This window comes from Choristoneura fumiferana, chromosome 21, assembly GCF_025370935.1.
Source record: "Choristoneura fumiferana chromosome 21, NRCan_CFum_1, whole genome shotgun sequence".
NCBI classification, from domain to species: domain Eukaryota; kingdom Metazoa; phylum Arthropoda; class Insecta; order Lepidoptera; family Tortricidae; genus Choristoneura; species Choristoneura fumiferana.
In genome coordinates, this window is record NC_133492.1 from 1,778,958 (window position 1) to 1,798,282 (window position 19,325).

Sequence of the window (19,325 nt, forward strand, 5' to 3'; positions counted from 1 at the left end):
TTGACACACAATGACAAGTAGGTATGCGAGCCGATAAAGAACCCCTGTAATGTAATTAAGGTGAACAAAAGGTAATTCTCGTCTTACATGCTCGTGTTTGCCGCTGTTTTATCTTCGGGAGTAGGCTTCCTATACGTTCGTCGTCTTTGTTGCATTCTTCATTATCATCTAAGGGTGGGTTCACGTACCTTATCAACTTAACGATCTTAACGTATCGTTTCACCGACGTAATATTATTATGATCGCTAAATGGACGCCAAAAGATGCAACACGTCGTAATGATTAGTTCGGATCCATTGTGCAGGTAAATGAAGTATCAAAGTGAGTATCCATACCAAGGACACGCTTGCTCGATACGATAAGCCTTATCCCATAGACAACTGTGTGATTTTCAGGAGCGCCAAATCAACGGAAAGACCGCGTCGACCTCTCCGCCATTTTGACCGCAATCGAGAAGACCAAACCGGTTTCCAAGAACCTGGCCAAGAGGCACGAAGAATGGCAGAACGAAACCGGCTGTTCATAAGCCGCGTATCCACTAGAGGCAGCCTCGGGCCGAGCGGCTGCCTCTAGTGGATAAGGCACGGCTCAGACTGAGGCTCCTTTGAGCACGGCCAAAAAACCGACAAAATATGGCTCGGCTCGCGGTGCTCGGCCTGAGGCTGCTCTAATGGATACGCGGCTATAGTTGAATTATAAGCGGCAATTACCTACACTAAGTCGTTTGCCGCATGCGGCAACCGCAAAAGTACACGTATAAGACGATGTTCGTTGGCCTAAGTAGTTTGAAACATAGTTCGGCGACCGCGTTCGGTGAACGAGTCAGTGTAATCGCCGCTATACAGTCTGAACTTGCTATTTCGACTGCAACACTGATTCGGATAGCTTTAGACATATTTGACTTGAGCGTGCTATAATTGTATTTAAGACTTCAATATTTTGCCCTGCATTCGATACAAGAGCTCGCCTGATATGTCTCAATAAGTTTTGCCCCATAATGTGGAACCTAATAATGCATGCCCTGATAATTCGTATCCACCATTTGATTCGAATACAGTACACACATAGGCTTGTTATACATTTCGGGACGTAAAATAACCGAACCCCAATCCAGTTAAGACTACATACATTTAAAATATTGTCTAGAATATATGTTTTTAAAAGAAACATTAATATAATTTGAAAAAAAAAAAACAAATCGTTAAGATGTCGGTGATCAGATGACATTATCAGGCTGGAGAGAGATCTCATTCATCATCCCAGCCTATATACGTCCCACTGCAGGGCACAGGCCTCCCCTCAGAATGAGAGGGCTTGGGCCATAGTTCCCACGCGGGCCCAGTGCGGATTGGGAACTTCACACACACCATTGAATTGCTTCGCAGGTTTGTGCAGGTTTCCTCACGATGTTTTCCTTCACCGCAAAGCTCGTGGTAAATTTCAAATGTGGTGTGAGATCTCATTATTGTGACCTATATCTACAATAGCATGCTCTTGTTAAATTATAGTCATGACTGTAACAATCAGGCTAAATGGATCCCACTCAATGTATCGTAGGACCAAAGTAGTAAGAGTTAAATAAAACACAAAATAAATTAAATTTGTTTATTACGACATCTAAGCCTCCTCTATACAAAATACTCTGTTAAAATACACCTTAGCCTAAATTTAGGATATCGCTCAATTCCTGTCGGAATCAACCGGACACTTTCATTCAATTTGCTTTTGTACAATTCCAAATACGTTCATTCTTAAACTAACTTCCAAAATAATGCCTATAATTGCCCACAAAAAAAGTCTACATTAAAGACACTACATACATTATAGACTTGTTGTGGCTGGAATATCCAAAGAGAATAGTACATTGTCTTAAGGGCGGGCGGTAAATAAGGAATTACGAACGAGAGTCTATTAGAAGCCCGAAGTCGAAGACTGAGGGCTTTAATGAATCGATGTTCGTAATTCTAGTACAACCCGTGCGACAATGTTTTTCATCATATTTGCGAGTAAAATTTTATATTTCTAAAAGAAAAAATATAATTGTTCCAAGTATTGGCGATACCTTAGGCTGTGCTCTTTCAGCGCTGCCCTCCCCGCGCCTCCCTCCTGCAGAATGCGCTGCAACGTGCGTGTGCAAGTGGTCCTGCAGCAGCGCGCGCAGCTCTCTGCGCTCTGGGCGCTTTGACTCATTTACCGACCTTGGGCTTCATGACATGACAATTAATACGGGCAATGACTCATTTACCGACCACGGGTTTCATGACAAGCACATTAAGGTCGAGGGTTTTATTTGGGGGGTTGCAGCCAAGGTAGCCTGCATGTTACGACACTGTTTACGAGCAAGTGTGATGAAAAATTGTTAAGAAATAGGAGACCCCCCCGTGCGGGGCTTAGTCGACTTTATGGGCTAAGAGAGAGTTGTAATTTGGAAACAGGATGGTTTTCTTAAATAGTTTGTATAGTTGGATCAAGTAAGTAACAGTACCTACATAAACGAATCGCAAATGTACAAATGTAAAGAAATTGTAGGAGTGTCTGGAGTTCCGAGCTACTCTCACATTTTCTTGTTTGGGTCGTTGTCGTTGATGCCGTCGTGTTAGGCTCCGTTTTCACTAGAGATATGCGAGGATGTGAACCAATACAAACGCTTCATTTACTCATCCTTGCTTCGCTCAGCTGTTTCCACTTAGAGATGCTCTGTGCGAGGACAGGTAAATGAAGTGTTGCTATTGGTCCATGACAAACACATTCCTCACAACACACCCTCGCACATCTCTGGTCGAGACGCAGCCTTAACCATGTGATTAGCAGTGTTAAATAAATTCTACCGGCTGTGCCATGTTAAATAATAAATTTGAGAACACGAATGAGAACACATACAGTTAAATATAGAGTGACTTTATTCACTTACCCACATCTTGCATTATAGTTTATAATATAAATTCTACAAGCAGTAGGTAAGTAAAAATAAACAACAAAATCTTGTTAACATCTCAAAACCGTTATGAAAAGTTTTAGAACAAACTTTGAATGATGTTTGGCGAAATAATTTAGAAATATCATTCTGATTTTAATGACTAGATGCGAGCAATTAGGTACAGGTCGATTCACGAGAGCTGGCACGAATGGATTGAACGATAGTAATGTCACTTAGACATTTTTGTGGGCAAATGACAGATGCATGACGTTTTCATATTTGTGTAAAGTCTATTGAAATAGTAAACACATCCATTCGTGCCAGCTCTAGTGAATTACAAGTCAATTCAATAGGTTTAAATTTTTTTTATAAACTAAAATGTAATAATGGATTATGTAATGATATAGGACATAAAATGATAATTGATAATTTGTATTTAAGTGTGATTGATATTCTCACTTCTGCAGCTAGTAGTACCTATGCCGTAGCCGGTAAGAATAAAAATAAATATGTGATCGGGTGGAATAAACATGTACGACAGGCGCACGAGAGGGCTAGGCTGGCGTTTCAGACCTGGGTTGAGCACGGTAAGCCTAGACAAGGCTGGAGTTATGATGTCATGTCAGAAACTAGAAAGGTTTTCAAACAAAAACTTAAGTGGTGTCAAGATAATGCGGAACAAATCAAAATGGATATCATTGCGACACACCATACAAGTAAAGACTTTTCTAGTTTCTGGAAATGCACTAATAGATTGAGACCTAGATCTGGTCTGCCAGTGAGTGTTGAGGGGATTAGCGAGCCGTACCAATTGCGAATCTCTTTAGGGCGCACTTTAGGGTTGACTCCTCATTGGGTAACGGGGAGTACATACCTAAGGGAAGGGGGTCGTTGGGAGGGACACCGGTAGTGTTTACTGCGAAGGAGGTGGCGGCGGTGGTGAAGAGCATGACTCGTGGGAAATCACCTGGACATGACTCCCTGAGCATTGAGCATTTGCAGCATGCCGGGGTGCACGTGTCGAGAGTGCTCGCATTACTTTTTTCCCTCTGTGTTAGCCACTCCTACTTGCCGGACGAGATGATGAAGACGGTGGTAGTCCCCATAATTAAGAACCGTACAGGAGACGCCTCTGATATTAAGAATTATAGACCCATCTCATTGGCCACTATTACGGCAAAGGTGTTGGACAGTATGCTTGACAAACAACTGGACAAGCACATGTGTCTCAATGACGCGCAGTTCGGCTTCAGAGCCGGGCTTTCCACGGAAGCGGCAGTTCTTTGTCTCAAGCATACTGTCCGATATTACACGGACAGGAAAACACCCGTATACGCGTGTTTTCTTGACTTGTCCAAGGCTTTTGATTTGGTGTCATATAGTAAGTTATGGCAAAAACTGTACGAGGACACCACGTTACCCAGTGAGTTGATTGAAATGTTTAAGTTCTGGTATGGTCACCAAAATAACGTGGTAAGGTGGGCTGACTCGTTATCTGACACATACAGGACAGAGTGTGGGGTACGACAGGGTGGGCTCACGTCACCCAAACTCTTCAGCCTGTATGTCGATCGGCTGATTGATGAGCTCAGCAACACTATGGTCGGATGCTCAGTAGGAGGTAAATTTATTAATAATATAAGTTACGCAGATGACATGGTGTTGCTGGGCCCGTCAATAGGCGCCATTAAAGATCTTTTAGTCATATGTGAAAGATACGCTGAGGCCCACGGCCTTAGATATAATGCCTCAAAGAGTGAGTTGCTGGTGTTTAAGGCGGGTACAATGAGCTATCCACGTATTCCCCAAGTAAAACTCGAAGGCACTCCTCTAAAGGTAGTCGAGGAGTTTAAATATCTGGGGCATTGGGTTACAGCGTCACTTAGCGACTGTAAGGATATAGAGCGAGAGCGTAGGGCGCTGGCGGTGAGGAGTAATATGTTGATCCGTAGGTTTGCCAGGTGTACTAAAAACGTCAAAATTTCTTTGTTTAAGGCATACTGCCAGTCATTTTATACCTGCAGCCTGTGGGTCAATTGTACTCAAAAAGCCTACAGCGCCCTACGCGTTCAATATAACAACGCGTTCAGAATGCTGCTGGGGCTGCCGGGGCGCTGCAGCGCGTCAGGAATGTTCGCGGAGGCGCATGCAGACGGCTTTCACGCAATCATGCGGAAACGGGTCGCCTCGCTGCTGCAGCGCATCACTCGCAGCCCCAACAGCCTCCTGAAGACAGTTTCTGAGCGGAATGACGGTCCATTTATGTGCCACTGGAACCAGCTGCATGTGTTGCAAAAAAAAAAAAAAAAAAAAAAAAAAAAAAAAAAAAAAAAAAAAAAAAAAAAAAAAAAAAAAATTTTGATTTCAATGCAAGTTTATTGAAAAGATACTTAGATTAATTCTCTCAATACATGCTTGGTCAAGTAATTATAGTCTGAGCGCGACAGAGCTGAATCGGAGGCTGAGGAAGCGGGCCTTAGATCTATAAGGGTCACTGTAGAGGCAATAGCAGACTTTCTGGTTACATCGACGGCAAACAAAAGTTCTCGTAACAAGCCCAAACAGTTTCCACACAAAGGTGGTATCACACAGTCTAATACTCAAGTATTTTTTACCAGCTGTTGCCTGCACCTCCGTCTGAGTTTTACTTCTAAATAATAATAGTAAGCAAGACACTCTCCAGCTTATATACGCCTCGCTGTTGGACACAGACCTCTGAGATTTTGGGCTTTAGTTTCTACGCGTGCCCAAATAAGACAAACATCAATTAAAAAAATAAATAATTTGTGGCTATCTAAAGGCTGTCTGCCCAGCGGAGCGGAGCAAGGCGGTAATTCGGAGCAGAGTTGCGGACTGTTCGGGATCCTTTCGACTGCCATAATTTTATAAGTCATAATGTAATGTTTGTCATAATTATCGTTAGTCATTTTTTTCCCGCTGATACCATACATTTTTCATAAATTTTTAAATGGTCATCCTGTAGAACTCTGTCGGTTAGGTTAGGTTGTGCATCCATGTTTCAGTTGGTGTTTTCGTTGGATTTCACGGGATGACCGTAAATACAACAAATTTGGAGTTGAAATAAAAAATATAAAAAGACTCCAAAAACCAATCTTAATTAGGTTAGGTTGAATTCTGGAATTTTGTGCACTTGGGCGACAGACCGGTTATATTTGATGTTAAGTAGGTAGGTAAGCCAAAACGTAGGCAAATCAATTTCAATTTCAAGTTTTTATCTTTAATTATGATTGTATTATGGTTATTTTATGCATCTTTAGATATTTAGACATTTAAGTATGATTCATTTATTACAATTGTTTGACTTAGTATATTTATTGATTACTAGCTGTTGCCCGCGGCTTCGCCCCCGTTGTTATTTTTCTAAATTTTCTTCCATAAAAACCTTCTGCTGACAATAACGAACATAAAAAAAAGAATTAGTAAAATCGGTCCAGCCGTTCCCGAGTTTTGCGCTTAGCAACACATTTTACGATTCATTTTTATTTATTTAGATTTTGTTTTGATTTTGATCTGATATGTAAAGATAATGCAGTACTAACCCTTAAAAACAAGACTCATGTATCATTATTATTTTTACTTACAAACTATGGATCCTGGTCTGCAATAAATCATTTTAATTTATTTTTATTAAAAAAATAAATGGTTTCAGAGCAAAAAAAGACTTATGTCAAACATTACATTATGACTAACAATTTTCGACCAGTCGGTATAGACCCCTGTTATTCCATTCGCGGAGCTTCCCCGACTCCTCGCTAGCGCTCGTTTGTGCGCCCCGCTTGCCCGCTCTTCTACCTCGCACCGCTTCTCAGTTTCGTATGATTTTTTGTAGTTACCAACTCCTTGGCCACTGAAGAGCTTTGGGCTTATAACTACTAAATTTTATTTTACCTCTTTATCAATATTCCCAGATGTCAAAACATCTTGGTCTCAAAATACCTTAGTCTCATAAAGCCTAAAATTCAATAAAAATTCATGGCAAAACAACATATGCTTAAAACAACCAAATGTCAAAACACCTAAATTTGTATTAAGTACCTACACTGAGATTGACAATTTTTACATAAGATGAATCTTCCTTTTTCTGCCGCGACGGTAATCTTTTTGGCACAAACTCTATAGTTAACCATTTTGATGCCTACTTTAATGCATGTCATTTATTTTATTTATTTATTTATTTAGTCATAATATCAACATCAATCAAATCATTCTCAAATAACCACTTGGGAATAAAAAATTAGGAATTTTGCCATTTAGGTGTTTTCGGTTCGAGTTAATTTAATATTTTGTCATATCGGTCATTTGGTATTTGCAGGAATTTTGCATTTCAATCTTTAGGTATTTAGAGAATATGACGTTTTAGGTCAAAGTCATAATGAATTTCGTTCATTTAAACAATGAGACAATTTGACATTTAGGTATTATGAGCCCATGGTAATTTGAAAATTAGGGGTAGGTTTTAGTAAATAAGGTGTTATGAAATTTAGTAGTTTTACGCCCAAAGCACTGAAGAGGAGAGGAGATCTTATGCAATTTTATTAGAAGATTTTTATCTTGCTTACCTCTCCGCTGCCTCGCTCCGCTCTAGTGGACGGGCAGCCAAACGATGATACTACAGTTCGTACATTAATAGATTGAGCTTTGTGACAGCTGTCATCCCCATATATTGTCGTGGTTTTTGTTGGAAATTTTATAAGTGACAGCTGTCAAAGCACAAGCTATACTGTCTGCTAAAATTCAATTCGCCAGGAATATTATTTGTCTCTATAATATATTATCACACATCAAAATTTGCCTTCGCAAGAATCAGACAAAACATAATGGGCACTTTGCACTTGTTAGTGATACCTTTTAGGCAAAATAGCGCTAGATGGCGTTAGTATGCGAGGTCTATTTGAAATTACAGTCTTGCTTGCGATTTAACCAATCAGGCAATCACAAACGTGGCACAAATGTCCAAGTTTTTTTTTTTTTTTAATGGCTTTCACCCTTGCTAAAATGTCCAAGTTGTCGAACGTACTTCACGATATTAGCGTCAACTAGCTTGTTTTGTGACAATGTCAATGTCACACAAAATTCGCTTTAAAAAGTCCAAGATTTCGTTAAGCAAACGTTAAAAAAATCAAGAATAATTTATTTTTAGGGGGCACAACTTGAAGAGAACGAGTGGTAATATAACAACCATTATGTATAATAATGCGGTTAGCTTTTATAAATAAAGGGCTTTTTTCCACTCAAAGAAATTTTAAAACCAAAATATATAGATAATAGCGATTAAAAAATCGATTAAAATCGCTATTATTTAATTAACAAAAATAATAATAAGATCATTCACTCAAAATAATTTACTTTGTATTGAAAAATCGATGTTATTTACAGGTTTTATAGGTCCCCCAATAAACGTAGGGCCTTATTATTTCAATACATTAGTTCTTAATTTGTTTGTTCACGAGTTTATAACAAAATAAATTAACCTGGACTGTTCTTGACTTATATTCGTGAGTTGAATCGTTTAATTTTGTAAATTTATATAGTAAAATTATTTCATTTTATTACGTTGTTAAGTCGAGACAATCCGGGGGACTTGTTTAGTATACACAATTCATAGATCAAGCTCTTAGAAATCATTTTAGATTACCTATAATGATTACATCATGTTTCAAAATCACATTTAGTGCCAAAATCAAATATAAATATATCTTTGACCTTAAATTGACTGTACAGCAAAAAATGATTATTTGTGACGCTTTTTCGTTTTTTTTTTAGTGACAGTCATTAGATTTTTTTTCTTAATTCCTATAATAATAGTTACGCTGACTTTTTAAACATAAAAGACTTCTGATATGTGTGTATAAGATCACTGTTATGGAGGAACTATTAATTTATTAAAATTGTTCAGATGAGCGCAGAAAGAAATCGATTCTTTCATTTTGAGAAAAAAGGGAGTCGATTTGGATTCAAAACTGCAAGCGCGAAAAACACATTTCTTTTAAAAGGGGCTTATAGGTACATACCAATATTTTGTTACTTTTTATACTTATCTATTTCAAAGGTCTACTAAAATTTAGGACCTTATTGTGTAACACATTCGGGATCACAATCTTTTTCACCACTTCTTTCTGTCACACGGTACAATATAGGAGAATAGAAAGAGATGGCGAATGCGAAGCGCTAGAGCGTTAGACGATCTGGCCTCTGGTTTGTTCTGACATACCAGACATGAGTTTCATAGATTACCAACTTATAAAGGTAAGTAATTACAAAAATAATTTGAATTTCATTTTAAGGTGTGAATGATGTGACACATAATAAGTCGCGTTACCGAGTTTATGCGTCAACGTATTTGAAACACCGGTGTGGTTGATCCTTTAAATTTATGACTCTATTTTTTATTACTTGTTGTAGATATAACTTTATTTTGGCGATGTTCGATTCCTACTCTAAAAGTTCCGCTATAATACCTTTGACAACATGACTTATTCTCGTGCGAAATAATTAAAAGATAATGAGAACGAAACGATAAAAGTAAAATAGTACACTAGAAAGATAAAAATCATTTGAAAATCTTCACAATATTGAATTAGTCGTCTTACCTTTTTACTTGTTACCTAACGTTTTAACTCTGCTACTGCGCAAAAGAGGGTAGTTTGCTTTAGGTTAATGTTGCCAGCGTAGAGATCGTTATATATAGAATATGATGGCGGGTATCTGTCCGTCTTCGACGGAGGTGCCGTTATTGTTTCCCGCTGCGTATGAGAATTGGAAGACCACCTTTTCGCCGTTGTTGCAGTCCACAGTCACACGGCGGAGGCCTTTGGTGCCGTAGTAGGAATCTGTGCCCTGGAAGTGTGGTTTTGATAATTTAGTTAAGTTCTTTCTGTTTTTCAAAAGCTTATTTAAGCGTATGTGGGTCAATCAACTATTTTACCGACACTTTGGGCATCTCCTGCGTTACCAAAATTGTCTCTGGCGTTACCAAAAAATCGTACTTCCAACAAGATATTTCACGGTTTAATAGGTTGAACTTACGTAGGATGGCACCATCTATTAAATTACAGAAAAAACATGTTTACTTACAAAAATCTGCAATTGTTTGAAAAATGTTGCGGACAGATTAGTTAGTAATTAGAAAGTTGATTGACCCATGTACGTCCTGGATTTTTTCAATTAATATTGCATCTACTTTCTGCTATCCAATGAGGTTCTATGACAGGCTAGTATCGTGAAGAACATTTGACAACTTTGATGTGTCACGTTTATGATTGGCTAGGGGCTGTTGCACCATCCATTGATTAGTGTTAACTGACGGTTAAATGTGATGCCGTCTCTATTTGTTTCATTATGATTGGTTTTTTGGAGTATTTTTGTATTTTTTATTTCAACTCAAAATTTGTTACTTTTACGGGTATCCCGTGAAACCATATCGAAAATACAAACTGAGACATGGATGCACAGAAAAACCAGAAAGAGACCAACAGCGGTGGTGTAGGGGTTATAGCACGCAGCACGGATTGCTGAGGACCTGGGTTCGATTCCCAGCGGTGGTCTCTTTTTCTGGTTTTTCTGTGCACCCATGTCTCAGTTTGTATTTTTTATTTGTTTCGTTCGAATAGACGGAGAATTACTAAATAACTAAAATAAATGAAAATGATAGCTCATATGACTGCAACGTGAACGTACCTCACGATACTAAAGCGATATTTCACCCGTCAAGTCACCCGCCAGTGAGCCGAGGCATATTTATGTAAATCTGGTGACAGTACAATAAACCTGGTAGTGAGATTCATGTGGTATATCCAGGATTGTCTCTGCAGGACGGAGCTTTTCAACGGTTGATGGCATTTGGCATGGCATTGACTTGAGGCCGCATTTCCTCCAGAGGTGTGCGAGGAATGTGTTTTTGATGGACCAATAGAGACGCTTCATTTACCTATCCTCGCTCAGCACATCTCTAGTAAAAACAGCTGAGCGGAGCGAGGCGAGGTTAATGCAGCGTTCCTATTGGTTCAAGACAAACACATTCCGCGCAAATCATCCTCGCACATCTCTGTTGGAAATGCAGCTTAAAGCCGGGTATCGCGAGGACTAATGTAAATAAAGACATGTGTTTCATACCTTTAGCTTGGCACTGGCTATGTATGATGTGTTAGGAAGTATCTCTACGGGCTCTTTGAACATGGCGCGAAAGGTATCGTCGGTGCCGTCACAGCAAAACGTTGTCGTATTAGAACCGCACACTTTCTTTGTTGCCAGGTGGATGATCTGAAAAAGATATATACATGTCCCACTGCATAGCACAGTCCTTTCATAAGATAGTTCCCACGCCAGCATAGTGCGGATCGGGAGTTTCAAAGTGCTAGAGATGAAACGGATAGTGGTTTGGCCGGATACCGGATATTCGGCGGGACCATTAACCGGATAGCCGAATATCCGGCTGCCGGATATTCGGCCTAGTTTTACGTACAATTAAATTAAGCTAATTCGAACATGCGCATGACACTCCGTGCAGGTTGCAACTTGTAGGGTATAATTAATTAACTTAGGGGCCGTTTCACCACCCATTGATTAATTTTAACTGACGGATAAATATGATGTCGTTTCTATTTGTTTTGTTTGAATAGACGCGAGACGGTATCACATTTATCCGTCAGTTAAAATTAATCAATGGGTGGTGAATAATAAACCTGTTTTTAATCATAACTATATGTTTTTTACCATCCGGTATCTGGCCGGATAGTACACAATTATCCGGTATTCGGCCGAATAGTAAAATAGTGGCCAGATAGGCCGGATACCGGCCGGATATCCGTTGCATCTTTTCAAACACATTGTTTAATTTCTTTGCAGGTGCATGTCAATCACAATGTTTTCCTTCACCTCGTACATCATTCTGAAATAGGTACTCAAGAAGTGCGAGCCTAGGCTAAAACCCACAATTCCCTGTTTGACAGGCAATAGGTTGAACCACTAAGCCACCATGGCTGGCTCATGCTGAGGCATCAACTTCAAACTGGTAGAAATTTATTTTCATAATTTTTTTGTACTCATCTTTTTTATTTTTACGTAAAAATCGTAAAATATATAAAACAATCATCAGGCACTTAAAATATTAATTTTGAAAAAGTCACGTAAGTACTTAAGATTCAACAAGTCTGTCCTTATGCCATCTCAATAGAGACTGGAGATCGAGAAAAGCACATAATATTCCAATTTGATTAATTATTTAAGTAAAATAAATACTAAATGAATCATAATATGTAAAAACATACCTGCAAATGAACTTCATACTCCGATGGCCCAAAATAAGATCCGTACAATCCAAAACCAACAACAAAAATCCTCTGATCCACTGTGAACCTGATCCTATCCGTGGTGCCGCTGTAGCCCCAACGGGACTCTGTTTGAGGGAACCTATTAACCGTTAACTCCTTCCCAGTCATACAACATCTAGGCGTATCTAGGAAGCCTACATTAGGTTTCGGATTAACGGTAAAGTATAGGAACAATTGGACAATCTCTCGGTCATCTAGCAGGCCGCTTTGGGCTGGGCCCATTGCGAATTCTTCTACAGACATGAGAGGGAATCTGATGGCGTTGAAAGCGCGGCCCAGGGCTGTGCGTTGGTTGGTTGGGGTCACAGGGAGCTGTCTTCGGATGCATTCGGCTTCGGACCAGCGAAGAACTGCTGAGAAGATTTTCGCTTCGCGTATGCGGAGGGTGTCTCTGGAATTATAATCAGATAGATAGATATATTATTATGTCAGCATTCATGCAATTTTTTTTTTTTTTTAACAAGCTTTTATTTAAATTGTCCCGTTTGAGAGGGTGGGGTTTAAGTGGGTTTGGTCTCTTTCTCTTGTAAACTGTAATTTTCATATGTTTTATGTACAATAAAGAGTTACAATACAGTAAAATATCTTGCAAGTTCATTTTGACTTTTTGACCCACTTGGAATATTCATTTAAAATTTATACATATGTAAGTTGGATGACAATACAAGTACATCCAGCAAAAAAGGTTGTATTAAAATTTTTATTTTTAACAGAAAGTTATTAAAAATTATAAAACACTTTTTTCAAGGAAAAAAAAACAATATCCCATGTATATTATCTTGTTTTTCTGCTACCAAAATAAGAGAGCTTTAGTAGCAGACAAGCAAAGCAAAAACAAAGGCAGTGCATTGCTACGGACCTCTCCAAAGTAACACCTGATCAATCAATTACTTAGATAGGTATTCAAGACCATTATGGTTGTTTTAAGTAAAACAATGGGTAAGTAAAACTCAGACTGGCAGCTTAATGATAGATAACTTCAAGTAACTGTACTCAGCGGCACAAAAATTTGGCCCATTCAAAATACCTATTTTTACATAGATTTGAGGGCCAGATTTTTTGCCGCTCAGTATATAAAGCTGCATTCTATTTCAGATTTACAAACAGGTTTGGTATTATTTGCCATCTCAACTGGAGAGGAAGAAAAAAAGCACATAATAGTCTAATCGAATTATTGAAAAGTAAAACAAGGTATTAAGATAATTATGTACATCAATATTTATCCCATAGTTATTGGATAATTATCGGGTTATTATCCAAAACAACATAAAGTGTGATCAAAGTGCTTTTAACTGTTGTTACATTTATCATGTTTAAATTAAGAAAAACAGAAGTATCATCTGCACTTGGATACACACTACAATACAGTGTGTAACTATCACTTTTGTGCCTGTTATTACATTTAGGTAAACATTACTATCGTTGATAATCAGTACATAATTATCATTATAATTATTATTTATTTATTTATTGATAAATTTGAGATAATTATTGTGGAACCCTGTTCAATAACTACTTTTTAACATCCCTGTAGTTTCACTTCCTAAACCTTAATTATTTTCTTTTATGTTTGCTAAGTTAATAATTTTAAGCATGGTGTTATGCAGAAAACTCTTGAGTTATTTATTTCATAAATAGGTTTTTGTAATGTTTGATAATGAATGGACAATACATGAGGTAAGAATAGTGAAAAAATATTTAAGTACAATAGACAATCACAAATCAATAATAAGTTTTTGAAAACAGAAACATTATTACAACTTGGAATGTAAATAAATTTTCGTAAAAATTAAATATCAAACATAAAAATATTTCTTTTCCAAATGTTACTTAGTTTTACTCTATAAATGACAACTTTCTGAGTAAAAACTTTTTAAGGAATACCTACATTCTAAATTGAGTGAGATATCTCATTTTTAAAGTTAAATTCAGTCACTTTTTTATAAAAGATCATATAAAGATTATATGATAAAATGTTAAAAAAGCAGCCAGATACCTTTCGAGGACAGCATTTAATGTATCCTGGTCTATATCAGTGAAACCTTCGGCATTCAACGCATCAGCTGTGTTCTTATCTATCATTTCGAGACATAAAGCAGCCAACTGGGGCTCATCGAAGAGTCGGGCCTGCGTCAACAGAAGGAACGCATTGTCCGTGCCCAAGTTACTTTTAAGGAAATCCACACAATGCTCCTCCAAAGCCGCCACAGCATATTTCTTAGCAGTATAGAGGGTGGTCATAACACTTTCAGGTCCGATGCGAACCTCATCAGAGTATAGGAACTTTAGTAAATGTAGAAACGCTGCTGGTTCTACGTCAGGCAGCTCAACTTCATCAGATTTAGTGGCTAACACTCCATTGAACATGACGTCGAAGACGGCGCTGCCGACGGATAGGACAAACTTGTGCGCCGGTATCACTTGCTGGTTCGCTTCTTTACCAACAATAAAATGGACGTCGCAAAGTATTTCGTTGTTGAATAGGAAGGAAAGGCGCTCTTTTACGGTCGTTTTGGTCGCTTGCCAGTTGTGCAATCGGCCGCCGCTGCTGTTGGAAGGCTGTAGATTCTCTATCGCGGACGATGAAGCGACGGGCTCGTTCGTAGAAACATTGTCTTCGTCCGGAGCGTTGTTCCCTTGCCGCGCTTGCTGGTTCGAAGGCAGCATGTTTTGAGGCGGGAGCTCGTCCCCTCTACCCCCATCTTCCAGCCTCACGTTAAGCAATCTGTTGACTATATTATTTTCATTTTTAAACACAGGTGCCATCATTAATTTCACTCGACACACATATCAATCGAAAAAGCCGGCGAACGGTACTAATTCACGAAGTAACACGTGAATTAGTACGCAGACGGTCGGTTACGTGATTATTAGAATAAATTGATGTCAATGCGAGTTTTAATGACTATCAGTTTTTGTTTATTTATGTACAGAATGTCTCGACATTTTTTTTTACTTTTGACAGAAGTGACAGTTCACGTTCTGTTTTGTTTTTCTCTTTTCTCGTGGATGCGTACGTGACTATAGACGTCAAAACATTCTGCCATATATTAAAATGATGTTTTTTTTTTTTTTTTTTTATTTGAAACGGGCAACGTACAAATTTGTCACATTAGTACGTTGCCCGTTTCAAATAAAAAAAATGATATTGAGTAATTCATTTCATTAGTTTAAACACTAAAATTAAATTTTATGTAGAATAAATATAATAAATAGCATTGGCAGAAACGGCAAAAGAGAACGGGCAACTAAAATAAAAATAAAAAACTTTTATGAAGCAGTAGCTAGGTAATATTAATAATTATGTGTGATTAATACCTAATCTAACGTCGTAACTAGATAAATTATTTTGCTGCTTTACATAAATTTTTAGACACTGGCTGTAAAAATAAGAATAAGGCTGTAGAATATAGCTATGCTACATCAGCTTTGATACTTATGTACTTATACGTAGTTAGTTAGCTTTATATAAATTAAAATCATATAAAAGAGTCTTAGAAAAGGTTCCAAAGATACTGGCAGCATTCCGTAGCTGAATATAGATTAGTAAATTTTTAAAAATATATTTTTTAAAACTTATCCGACTAAAAATAGGACGAGGTTCTCAATAATATTCAACTGTATATTTTTTATCCATACCTATGCATAATTACTTAATTCAACATTTTCAATTTGATGTAGTGCATGAAATGTTCTTGATTATTGAGAAAGAAAATATCTGCTTAAATCAGATTTAGTATTAGTTGCAGTATCTACTAAAATTAGAAAGCTACTTCAAATACAATAGTAAAAAAAACAACACTCCTTTATAATACTTTCCTCATTCAAAAACCGAAACGTTTGTGTTTACAAAAACATGTAGGTAGAATTGACTCGATTATTGACAAAACCCAATTACCGAAACGATCCAAAGTAATTTGCCCGAGGCAATTAAAAATACATAAGGACACGGTTTCGCTTTAAAAATGTATGGGGTGGCAGGGAGCGCAGTGCGTGTAAGTAAATAATGTCTAGATGACTTGACACGGTGTTATTGTCTTTCCAGATTTTCATTGCGCGGTTGGAGAAATAGCAGGTTAGAAGTATTCGGTCGAGAGCCGCAATGTACGGCGGTAGTACGATATTGTCACGTCATGTAAACTAACATTAGAGATATGCCGCGCGTAGTATTCGCTCGCTCGGATACTGCGTCTCGCTGACCAGGCGTGGAGTTACGAAATGTTGTTGTACTTAAATTAGCATTTTTAACCACCGACTATATCATCGGCAAAACGAAGATGGTTGATGTACTCGCCGTTGATATTGATGCCGAACCTGTTCCAGTACAAGAGCTTGAAAATCCTCCAATGCATTTGTGAACAGTTTCGGAGAAATAACGTCTCCCTGTCTCACACCTCGCTGCAGTTGAATTGGTACCAAGAACTAAAGTCAGCGACATAGCTGGAAAAATATGCAAGTTGAAGTGGCAAAGGGCGGGCCGCATCGCTCGAAGAACAGATTCTGACAAACGTTGGGGAAGAAAAGTCCTCGAGTGGCCACCAGGAACCGGAAGACGAAGCGTTGGCAGGCCTCCCACCAGGTGGGCTGACGACATCGTGAGAGTTGCGGGAAACCGATGGATGCAAGTGGCGAGTTGTCGTTCATTGTGGCGTTCTGAGGGGGAGGCATTTGTTCAGCAGTAGACGTCTTCCGGATGATGATGATGATGAACCCTGACGTCATTTCTGTCAAGTAAGTCAACGGTGTCCGTTATTATATTTAAAATTCTTTAAATTTTTAATTACGGCTAAAAACATAAAATATTGTAAATTTATACGATCTACGGGATGAGCGAGCGAAGTTTTACTTCGCTATCGTCATCCATGAGCGTAAGTAGCGTGGTAGAGGTTGAGGTATCTCAACGTAACTTCGATGATGATGAGTTTCTAAGCCATACTTCAGTGCCAGTTTTAGCACTTCCAGCGCCCTGAGCGAGATTTCCACGGCGCCCCCAACTTTTGGGAATTTTCTAGAAGTTATAGGCTTCAGGCGCCCTTTAAAGTCCGGCGCCCTGGGCGGTCGCCCCAACGCGCCCAACCCTAATGCCGCTACTGCCATACTTCTTGGGGTCTCGAGACAGCCGAAGATCTATAGCGGACAAGTGAATAACGACAACGATGAGGATGAGGGGGGCGCCCGGATGGTTACCACCATCTTGCTCGCTAATCCTGCCGTGAAGCAGCAGTGCTTGCACTGTTGTGTTTCGGCGTGGAGAGTAAGACAGCCGGTGAAATTACTGGCACTTGAAGTATCCCATCTTAGGCCTCTCACGCCGCCTACGCTCTATCTAGTGTATAAATTATTAAATAGAAACACGGTAACCTGAGGGGCTAAGTACCTACTACGAAATTCGAAAATCGAAATTCGTGTCGTACCGTCCCGCTCACTCCCCTATTGAATAATAGAAGCATAAGCGGGACGGCAAGATACAAAGTTCGAATTTCGCACTTCGTAGATAGGCTCTTATGCCCAGGTGCAACGTCCCAAACGTTTCTCTTCTACATCCTGCTCAATGAGGCAATTGAAATCGGCCCATCCATTTGAGAGTTACGATGCCTGCCACAGATACAGAAGTTGGTGTTAAATTTAAAAACTTACAACAATTTTACGTCGGGGGTTAAAAAAGCGAGTGAGTTTCATACCTCCTCCACCCCAACTAAGCTCCTTGTCAAACGTTCGTACGTCATCAAGGGCACGCACGCGCGCAACGGTCGATTAAGCTACAGGTGCCCGGTGCCGGGCTTGGCAGTCGCTCCAAACGCGTCGAGCCCACCACCAATCGCGACCCACCCCCCCATAAAGAAACAGCGCCTGCAAAAAAATATTAGTAACAAAACTTTCTGACTTGTTGCGCGTATAAAATTAACAGGCGCTCACTCTGTGCTTATGATTAGTGTTAACGGTCGTCTTGTTTCTTGTTGAAATTAAACGTTGACTATTTTAAATGTTTAGTGTATGTAGTATGAGTGAATCTGGCGGCTGTTGAATCTTCGTAAGGATGTTGTTGCTGTTGAGAGATTTTAATGGACTTTATCAAATTCAAACATGAATTCGGCGATAAAATAATAGTAAGTAAATTTGAATACTATGTTAGATATATTTAGAATATTGTTGCGATGAAAAAAATACTAATTTTAATGGTGTTATATTCAAGGTCGTTGCCAAGTTTAATAATGCAGAGATTGAAGCGCGATTTTGTAAGAGAAATAAGTTTAATGACAATGTGTTTAACTTAAACATAACTTTATTATTACTAGTAATTAACGTTTTTACCTACTTTTCTGCCTCGTTTGACTGTTTATATCAAATATAACTTCGTAAATAAACGAAATTTACTTAGTACCTACCTAACTGAACTGGCAGTAATTGTTTTCATGAATAGGTATAAATAATAATATGAAAGGAATGATTTTTTATACGTACGAACAATACTTATTTTAAAAAAAACAAGGTATGATAAAGAATATACTTGTCTAATAGTGGGTACCAACTAAATGAAACCGTGTTCGAAAGAAAACCTATCTAAAGTTTGCTCGTAAAAAACTGGAAAGGCTTTGAATGTTGGAATGTACTTTCGTTTTATGGTTTTCGTTCGATGTTTGGGTTTATTTTTGGTGCCGGTACGTATTGCGACAGGAAAGGAAAACAATCTGAGTGTGCCTTTCAGTAAGGTTTACAAAGAAAAAAAAAACGCAGCGTAGTTTATTAAAACTGTTCATAAAAAACATTTTGAAAAATAACTTCGTTCACTCAATCGAGCACTATAAAATTCTAAGGCACGTTACTTACTTTTGGTTACGTACGTGGTCCTGGTGTCCCACAGGGTACATTACTGGGGGATACGTTATTTATTTCATAATAATCTAATGAAAGCACCCCCCAGCCAGCACAAACCTTCTGAGTAAGTTTTTTATAATAGCAGTCACAGAAACAAATTGCTGAATAAGACTACCGTAATTAGCTGATTTGGCGCTTACTCAGACGTTACTCAAGCAATTTGGGCACAAAATTATACCGCT

The 19,325-nt window shown here is 38.6% G+C and overlaps 3 protein-coding genes across 6 annotated transcripts in view; 2 read left to right on the forward strand and 1 right to left on the reverse strand.

Moving 5' to 3' along the window:
* LOC141439916 (katanin p60 ATPase-containing subunit A-like 2) overlaps positions 1-3,716 on the forward strand; it is a 46,355-nt gene extending 42,639 nt beyond the window's left edge. For all 3 annotated transcript variants that reach the window (XM_074104375.1, XM_074104376.1, XM_074104374.1), the window contains one exon: positions 396-3,716. In XM_074104375.1, coding sequence (XP_073960476.1) covers positions 396-526 — 131 coding nt within the window. In that variant the 3' untranslated portion in view covers positions 527-3,716. The remainder of the gene's footprint in view (positions 1-395) is intronic.
* Positions 3,717-5,264: 1,548 nt separating this feature from the next.
* LOC141439913 (BTB/POZ domain-containing protein 2-like) lies at positions 5,265-15,228 on the reverse strand. Its single transcript, XM_074104369.1, has 4 exons — positions 14,264-15,228; positions 12,205-12,658; positions 11,051-11,197; positions 5,265-9,775 (listed from the first exon to the last, which is right to left on the reverse strand). Exons 1-4 carry the CDS (start codon positions 15,034-15,036, stop codon positions 9,617-9,619), a joined length of 1,533 nt encoding a protein of 510 aa, XP_073960470.1. The 5' UTR covers positions 15,037-15,228; the 3' UTR covers positions 5,265-9,616.
* Positions 15,229-16,885: 1,657 nt separating this feature from the next.
* The window catches only part of LOC141439903 (ras-specific guanine nucleotide-releasing factor 1-like), an 88,688-nt gene continuing 86,248 nt past the window's right edge, over positions 16,886-19,325 (forward strand). Inside the window, exon 1 of one of the 2 annotated variants that reach the window (XM_074104354.1) lies at positions 16,886-16,998. In XM_074104354.1, the coding sequence (XP_073960455.1) occupies positions 16,961-16,998 (38 nt within the window). In that variant the 5' untranslated portion in view covers positions 16,886-16,960. Of the gene's footprint in view, positions 16,999-18,079; positions 18,375-19,325 lie in introns of those variants that run through there. The other variant, XM_074104355.1, reaches the window with a different exon arrangement.